Below are 9,327 nucleotides of genomic sequence, written 5' to 3' on the forward strand. Positions count from 1 at the left end.
CCCACTCTTAAATTCCATCAGTATATCTTGTAGATATCTGAAAATTAAATAAACCTGTTCATATTGGTATTCAGTTAAAATATAAAGTTTTATCTTGAAGGAGACTTAGGAATTATGGAGAAGAAATGGGTAATGTGAACATTAATCCTCCTGTACTGTAAGCAGTGTATTTGGTGTAATATAAGATTACATGTCTTTTAAAATAAATGTATGTAGTTAAGGAACAAACAGAAGTCCTGCAATTTGGTACGATTTTTCAACTTAGTTGTTTTTTTAAACAGTGTTAATAAGTAAACTTCAGGTCAGGACTATCTTGCAGGTAGATTAAGGATCCTATGTGAAGGACACCATTCTCCTTACCATCACTGATTTTATGTAGGTATTTAGATTAGGCTGACTATTAGGGCAGCCTTGAGAGTACCCTACCAAAGGAAGGTGTAAAGACTATGACAGGATAAGAGGTGGATTGAGACGGGCAGGGAGAGTATGGGCTGATGGTGTACTGGGGCTGGGGTTTGTTCTCATTGAAGTTGGCCCAAGATAGCACTGTCAGAAATAATCAGCATCTCCTCAAAAGATTTTTAAATGATTTCAGATTAAATGGGCCTTATAGTCTTGTATTTTTTACTTTTTGAATACTTTCTTCTTACCAGATGTAAAAATTACATTAACAGCGCTGGATAGGTGGAATGAGTAAATCATTATCAGAATAGCACAGCTGGTAAACTTAAAAAGAAAGAAAAGGCATTTTTTATTTTCTCAGGATGATTGATCTCTGACCATAACCTAGATAATGCAAAGTAAACATGATTTTCTTTTTAAAATTTTGTTTGTAGCACTGGACAGGACACTCTCTCCAATCCTGCTTACATGGACCAGAACTCTACCCTTCAGGCAGCTGCTGGCACAGCTGCTTACACACAGCAGAGGGGGCTGGCTGTGGGCCTGCCGTCGTACCCGAGCACCGCGTCCAGTCTGCCACCGCTGGTGGGCTTTCCCGTGGCAGTACCGGCTCATGCAGGTGCACAGCAGCAAACAAATTACCATCAGCAGCCTCTCCTTTAGAAATGAACCACACATTTTGTTCAAAGCCTTCATATATGTATTATTTGACCATTATGATCTAATCTGAAAATGCTGAAAGAAAAATTTTTTTCATAACTCAAAAGGACAGACCATGAATAAATAAAGCACAAAATTTTCTTACTCTACTAGGCCATAAAAGGTTTTTTTTCCACTTGTTTGTTTGAAGTCAAACTTTCGAACAGAGGCAGCTTCAAGTTGTTTCCAGTTGGTTTTGTCTTAATTTCAAATTTCCCTACACAGATCTGGACACCCGTGGGTAGCCTTATGACACTAAACAACATGAGATACATACATTTTATAAAGAACCCACCCTGTACCCCCCAAACATTGTGATGATAGGGAGAGTACTGAAACCTTTAAATACATTTTGTATGCGTATTTTTTGTTTCCCACACACCATTATTTTAAAAGGTGACCATCTTTTTTGTGCATTTAGCTTACCAGCATATTTCCTTTTGGCTCCTTAAATTGCCGTTGTATTTGCAATAGTTTCAGTTTTGCTCTCAGTGTATGTTGAGTAATAATTAGCATGTAATTATCTGCAGAAGAGCAATTTGGAGGGAACAAAAATATTTTGTTATTAATAGTGAAGACCATGTCAGTGCAGGTGTGTGACAAAGCATTTAGTCAATCCTCCAGTCATGCCAGCAGTGGGCTAAGAAATGCCCCATAAACCATTTCCATTACGTTCAGAACAACATTTATTTTCCTACAAGGGTCCCTGGTATTTAGAATGGCCACTACATTGACCTTTTCCAATGACTTTGGTCATTCTGTAATGAAGACAGGGTCTGTTTGTGTTCCTTCATGCAGTGCGGTGTGCAAGATGCTACATTTCGTTTTTACCGATGAGATGTGAATTTGAGCCATGAGACAGAACTAATAATTTGATGTGATGTATGTCAAGCGTGGATGTTAAGTGTGTTTTTGTTGATACATTGCTTCTTTACAGAGGTGATTGAGTACCATTGCTCTGCCAGGCTGTCAAAAAAAACTGGCCATTCTTTTCATGAGTAATTCTGAGTCTGTGGAATAACAGCCTGCAATGGATTGACAGGGAAGCTATCAAGACAGTTTTTCTGAAGCTTACATTTTAAATTAGTTTATAATGCTAATAGATTCCACTCTAGAAGTCAGTAACTCAGTAGGGACTACCTTCTATCCTAAAAATTTGCACACTACTGTATCATCTAGCACTTTTTAGATAACACAAAATAGAAAACAAGCCATAGTGGAAGCAGTAAGCTGTGTTATAGAAACACCAGCAGGCCCCCTGATGTTATTTGCAGGAACAATTGATGTTAAAACTATATTTAGATTTCAATTTAAGAATTTTTGAGATGTATTCAAACTATCCACGTTTCTTTGTATAAAAGAGGCAGCATCAGGAGTTCTAACTTCTTGATAATAGAAGTCTGTTAAATTTATATCTAAAAAAAGGAAATGCAAATAACATATGCTTACAGATACATAACAGCTGGAAAAAAACATGGACATGTTTAATTTTTAAAATGATAATTATATGGAAGCAAGATTTCTGTATTTTTTTTTTACAGAACTCTGTAGTAGAAAGATTACCCTTAATCTTTTGTCATTTGTCATTTACTATTTAAAGAAACCTGACTCCAAATATATTTTTTTGCAAAGAAACTGTATCCTAGAAGAAAATAGTCCATACACTACTTGGTCTTCACTTAAAGGGAAAAACAATCAGTATTGGAAAGCCCAGTTTCTGTCATTCTCTTATTTCAGATACAGGGGACAGGAAAGAAAGTTTTAACCTTTAATGCTTCATTTTATGTTTTTCATCCCATATTTTTTTTTCCTTCCATGTGAATTCAATTATATACTTACAGAAAGTTCTAAAATGGCACCTTTTTGGAAACAAATCTATTCTTTTTTAAAGACTACAAAGCATAAAAAAATTTACAAAGCTGCTCTTGATAATAATGTTTTCATATATATGGAAAATCCTTTTTCTCCCAAACAATATTTAATAAACAGTTATTTTAATATTTGTGTAAATATTTCATGTATAATTTTGGTTGGAATTGTAAAAGCTTAATTTTGCATAAGTCTTGAGCTAGTATGAATACTTGCACACCCACTAAATCGGGATCAGTCAGTGGAGTTCACCTAATGTAGTTTTGGAATGATGTAATATGCAACATGTATATAAATAGTATATATTGGCATTTATCTGTGAAATTTTATATATTCAGAAGTTTCTTCTCCCTCTTAAATTAAAAATAATTTTATTTTTGTCATACTGTAATGAAGTTTGTGTTGCAGGTTGTTGATAGTATAAAAATGTTAATAAATCAGTGTAGTGAGATATTTTTAATGTTAAGAAATACAGGGTTGTTATTTTTCTTTCTTTTCCATAATCTAATGGATTGTATTTATTTTCAAACCTGTTTATAATTAAATGTTTTCTGCCAAAGGAACTAACATCAGATTTCTACATTGGGTTCATACTTACTGTTTTTATATAAAAAATAAAAATAACTTCTGCTTTTTCACATGAAATCTTGGTACGTGAGAAAGAATTCCTGAAAAAATAAAGTTTTCATTAATGTAGAAAACTTCTCCTGGTGTTAAAGTATGTGAAGTGGGATGTGTTCTCACCATGGAAATGCAGTCTACCAGCACTTTCTTGGGATTTGGTGACTTATAAAATTACCTGAACGTGAAAAAATTATAACCTCAGTTAGGATTTGAAATTATTTGCAGGTACATTGTCATCATGTGCTACTTCAGTAGTTGATTTTTGACCACGTAAATTTCACTGTACATTTTGAAGATTTCATGATTAGTTATAAAACTTTGCCTTCCAGATTATAAAAAAACTTGATTTTAAATGTATAAAAAATTATGGCCTAGCGACTTTTAAAAATGTTTTTCTTAGTACAATAAAAATTGTATGCCGAGGCTCCTAACTTCTGGGAAAGGGTGGATTTATTGTTACAATGACAAAGCTGGAGTTATTTTTGTAGGTAACAGGTTATAAAGAGTATAGTACCAGTCTGTCATGCTTAATTTCTGTCAAAAGGCATTTTCTTATTTGCTTACATCAGTTTTAGTCAACAAATAAAGGGAGGACTCAATTCTAAGGATTTGATTTTTTTGATTAGTTTGATTTAGCTTCTTTTGAAGATTAAAGATTTATTTTTTAAAGTTTTCCCAGAGGAATTACTCTAATTTTACCAAGCTAAATTTGAATTAGACCTTTAAAAAAACATTGCTGTGTCAGAGAAATTATGTTGCTTACATAGTCTAATGGGATGAATAGTGTCCCTCTGAAATTCATGTTCACCTTGGATGTCAGAGTGTGACCGTATTCGGAAAAAGAGTCTTTGTAGGTAAAATTAGTTGAGGAGCTCCAGGTGACATCATCCTGGATTTAGGGTGGGCCCTACAGCCAATCACTTATGTCCTTATAAAAAGACGACACCGAGACACAGCAAGCAAGGCAATGAAGATGGAGGCAGAGAGTGGAGTTACGCTGCCACATGCCAAGGACTGCCTGGGGCCATCAGCAGTTGGAGGTAGAGGAAGTAAGGAATCTTCCCTAGCGCCCTAGAGGGGGACACTGTCTTCCTGACACCTTCAGCTCAGGTTTTTATCCTCTAGAACTGAGATAAGAAATTTACGTCGTTTGAAGCCACAGTTGGAGGTGCTTTGTCATGCCAGCCCTAGGAAACTAATAAACATAAAAATGTACAGCAAAATCTGAGTACCAAGCTTTCTGACCTTTTATAAGATTGGTTAAAATTGTCACAAGAGTTCTGAGACCAATGTCCTGTAGCAGTTATTATGTTTTTTAAACCATAATGAAATTGCATGGATAAATGAAACCAAACCCTGGGTTACTCCCATAACCCCATTTTTTACTAATGCTTTAATACCTCATCTGCATTTCAGTAATTGATTTCTTTATGCCAGAGGTGTTAACAAATTATAACTGACACATTTACTACCCACTCTTCTGCCCATCTTGAGTAGTGGGTGTTGAAGGGAAAAGTTCAAGGGCAAGCAGAACAGAAGGAGAAACCACTGGGTGAATGTTCCCCACAAAGCCTATTGAAGAATGGAGTTTGGTTTGTTTTAATTTTACACCATTTGCTATCCTAAAGAGGAAAAGAAAGGCTTTCCGGTATCTTAACAGCAAGTCAGTGACCTCTACTGATTACATTTCGGTCAAAAGAGTCAGCTAACTTTTTTTTAAAAATGGAGGTGACATCATATAACATAAAAGTAGCCATTTCAAAGTGAGCATGATTCAGGCATTGAGTACATTCACAGTGTTGTATAACCACCACCTCTAGTTCCAAAATTAGATCTGTGTCTGCCTTTTTTTCACTTAGCCTAATGTTTTTGAGGTTCATCTCCACATAGACCACATTATATGAGGTTCATATACCACAGCTTATATATCCATTCATAGATTGGTGGATACTTAGGCAGTTTCCATGTTTTGGCTGTTCTGAATAGTGCTGCTATGAATGTGTGTACATGTATTGAGTACCACTTTTCAATTCTTTGGGATATATGCTTAAGTGGAATTACTGGGCCATATAGTAATTCTATGTTTAATTTTTTGAGAAACTGCCAAACTTGCACAGCTGAACCATTTTATATTTCTACCAGCAATGACAAATGTTCCGATTTCTTTACATCCTCTCCAAGACTTTCTCCTTTTTTTTTTTTTAATCCTCCTCTGAGGACATTTTTTCATTGCTTTTAGAGAGATAGGAAGTGGGCAGGGAGAGAGAATGTGAGAGAGAAGCATTGACTGGTTCCCTTCTTCTACGTGTCCCAACTGGGGATTGAACCTGCAACCTAGGCGTGTACCCTGGCCAGGAATCAATCTCGCAACCTTTCAGTTTATGGGACAATGCTCCAATCAAGGGAGCCACACCAGCCTGGGTGTTATTTTCTATTTTTTTTAAATTATAACCATCCTAGTGGATGTTGAAATGGCACTTCATTGTTGTTTTAATTTGCATTTTCCTAATGACTAGTAATGTTGAACATCTTTTCACATACTTGTTGGTCATTCATATACAAGGGGGGGACCTAAAAAATACCTGAATTATCCTTTGGCAGTCAGGCCCCTTGCAGTAGAGGCTTCTCCCATTAGCTGAGTGTTCTAGGAACCCATCTGTATCAGTGTGCCAGCTGGTGTTGTGAGAGGCCATATTCAGCTTCAGTAAATTTTTTTGGAAGACTTTCATTGTGTTTGCCTATTTCATGATGGGTTATTTATGAGTGTACCTGCCCACAATGCATTGAATGTTCATCAGTTTTTGACCAAAAACAGCATGACCCCTCCCCGCCCATGCCCTACCCTCCCTATTCACATGATCTCATTTCAAGTGACTTTGTTCCCTTAGATGAAAAAATCCTCAAAGGGAAACATTTTGCCAATGTGGAAGAGGTGAAACCAAAAATGGCAGAAGTCCAGTTTATTTTTTCTTTTGTTGCTTATGCTTTTGGTATCATATCTAAGAGTCCATTGCCAAATTCAGGATCATGAAGATTTTCTCATTTTCTTCTATGAGTTTTATGGTTTTAACTGTTATACTTAGGTCTATGATCCTTTTTAAGTTAATTTTTGTACATGGTATGAGGGAGGAATCCAGCTTCATTCTTTTGCAGGAGATAGTTAACCCAACACCATTTGTTGAACAGACTGTGTTTTTACCTGCCACTTTTGGACACTGCTATAACATATCCTAATGGTAGTCCACTCTAAGTTTTACAGCTGCAGTGGATCAGCCCCATAGCTGGATAGTTTGCAGTTTTAGAGAGCCTTGTCCTCATCTGATCACTCTGTCACAAATCTAAAGGGGAGTCAGTACTATCTTGTTAGGATGTAGCTCCCAGTGGTGAAAATCTAATGAATAGATGTGTTCAGTAATAATATGGAGATGGTTTTTAGCTGTCACATATTTTTTCCCTCCAAGGAACTTCAGACAAATATTTTGAAAAATGCATTGTTTAAAAAGAAAAATGACTTAAAACCCCAGCCAAAAATAATCATATTTCTTTCCTGGGAACCCCCCAGGGATTTTTACTTATATGTCATTGGTCAGAACTGGGCCAAAATGCTACTTGCTTAGTGGCAAGTGAGTCTGGAAAAATGAGTATTTTGGTTTCCAGACTCTAAATAGAAAGCAGAGGAGAAGATTGGGAATGAAAACAGAGTTCCATTATGTAGCATCTGTCCTGTCCAAGTATGTTTCCAGTGTGGTCAGTACAAAGTCGGATTGCTCTGTTGCTATCTGATGGTCAAATAAGCTCTTGTTACGATTCTCTGATATAAGTATACCATTGCTTTCAGTCAATAAAGACTAGAATTAATATAATTACATTTGACCTGATTGTTACAACAGGGACTTCTTTTAAAATTGGATTGATTTATTCTAACAAAAATACGAAGTATGGAAAATTAGTGTGTTTGAATCACTTCAGAGAGGAGAGAAAGTTTCATGCTAGTAGACTGGACTTCGGGCACCTTTGAGCAGAGAGACTAGGAGTTGAGACAAGTGGCAGCCCAGGCCTTCGGCGGCCTGGGGAGAAGGAGTCCTCTCACGGAGGGTGTGGGGACCACAGAACGGTGCGGTCATTTGGGTTTCTTCTCTACGTTTGAGAGTGCCACAAAAACACAAAGAGAATAGGGACAGTGTTCACTGAGTTCATGGCTGGTGGTTAACAAAGATCAAAGAGAAATGCTGAGACAAAAGGAGGAAGAGCCCCGGTGGACGAGGAGGTCAGGTGGACAGGCTGAAGGCGCTGACGATGCAGCACAAGGTCTTGTGCTCCCATCGCTGGGGCAGCTCCCATCAGGAGAGCCATCCCAGGAGGAAGAACTTGCCTGTGTAATCCTGTTCTCCTGCACAATTACACAGGTCACAATGTACTTAAATGGTTTTCCCAGCTTGGTGAGTTGGCTTAAAGTCTGTTCTACCACACTTGTGGTCCACTGACTGACTTTGCTGTGCTGATAGGTATTAACATCAATGTCACTTTCTGTAGCCTCTTTTACAATGTTGCTCACTTCATCCACAACAAAAGCAGTCTCTTCCGCAGCCTGGAGGTCTGCCATCTTTTCTCTGGCACGTCACCTCCCTAAAACTGAGACTTTTTAAAAAAACTTTCTCAAGAGAGACACAGAGTAGGCCCTGCAAGTGGAGATGAAGATAAAAGTTTCAAACTGCCGTCTCTTCTATTTTGAAACAGATGAGGAAATTAAAGATTTATTATCAGTCATTAATGCATTCAACAACATTATTATATGCTGGGGATACTAAGAACTTGAGTTTCCAAGCCTGAGTTGTGTTTGTGGCTTCACCACATACTAACTAGTTGTATAATGGTAGACATTGCACTTTGACTTGATTGAAAACCATTTCCATACATACTGTCATTGAATTCTCATAGCACTTGTTAGGGAGAGAGGTAGATGAAGAGATGAATCTTCCCAAACTAGTAAATGGCAAAGCTGGGGTTCTACACTAGGCTCTGTCGGACATGCATGCATGTGCTTTGACTCACTATACTAGTGCGACTGTTACCTAGAAGTAATTGTGTAATAAGGTTTTCGAGTAATATCCTGTAACAGCTTCCTTCCCCACAAAACACTGAAATTAACAGGGTCCCAAAGGGCTGACCTGGGTAAAAAGTGCCTGCAGTTGTGAGAGTACTCCTGCAGGAAGAGCATAACAGTGGCTGGAGCTTCTTATTGTGCACAAGCAGTACAAATAGCTGTCACACACGTGGGCTGACGGGACCAGAGCTTGATGTAAACAGGCTGGCTCTGAGAGTCTGTGAGGAGGAGGGGGTCAAACATCAGAGAAAGCAACTTAAGGAAGCTTATAGAATTCTGTATTTTGTGAATAGAAAAGAGCAAACTTCAAGGAATTGCTGTAAAGAAAACACCCAGTGATATTTAGATGAAGCTGTTTTGAAAAGGAGAGTATTCTGACTTGACTTGAAGTGATGGGACCTGGGTTTCTCCAGAAACAGAGCCTGGTTTCTCCAGGAACAAAGTTGCTGAGAAAATCATCCAGCCTGAGTGCGGGGCCCTGTTAGGTTCTGGATTGGAGCTAAACTCTTCAGGATTGAGTATTAGTTAGGATCTTCATGACCTCACCATTAGCAGCTCTTTCGACCCCTCCACTTTCCTGCATACAGCTAGATTCCAGCCCCCAAACCTAAAATTCCTTGGTTGCAAAT

At 37.7% G+C, this 9,327-nt stretch overlaps 1 protein-coding gene and 1 pseudogene across 3 annotated transcripts in view; one reads left to right on the forward strand and one right to left on the reverse strand.

The window, feature by feature from the left end:
* STAM2 (signal transducing adaptor molecule 2) overlaps positions 1 to 3,768 on the forward strand; it is a 56,422-nt gene extending 52,654 nt beyond the window's left edge. For all 3 annotated transcript variants that reach the window (XM_028509822.2, XM_028509821.2, XM_028509820.2), the window contains one exon: positions 837 to 3,768. In XM_028509822.2, coding sequence (XP_028365623.1) covers positions 837 to 1,065 — 229 coding nt within the window. In that variant the 3' untranslated portion in view covers positions 1,066 to 3,768. The remainder of the gene's footprint in view (positions 1 to 836) is intronic.
* Positions 3,769 to 7,496: 3,728 nt separating this feature from the next.
* On the reverse strand, positions 7,497 to 8,231 carry LOC114494856 (annotated as a pseudogene).
* Positions 8,232 to 9,327: the final 1,096 nt, after the last annotated feature.

Source organism: Phyllostomus discolor, chromosome 4, assembly GCF_004126475.2.
Source record: "Phyllostomus discolor isolate MPI-MPIP mPhyDis1 chromosome 4, mPhyDis1.pri.v3, whole genome shotgun sequence".
Classification (NCBI taxonomy): domain Eukaryota; kingdom Metazoa; phylum Chordata; class Mammalia; order Chiroptera; family Phyllostomidae; genus Phyllostomus; species Phyllostomus discolor.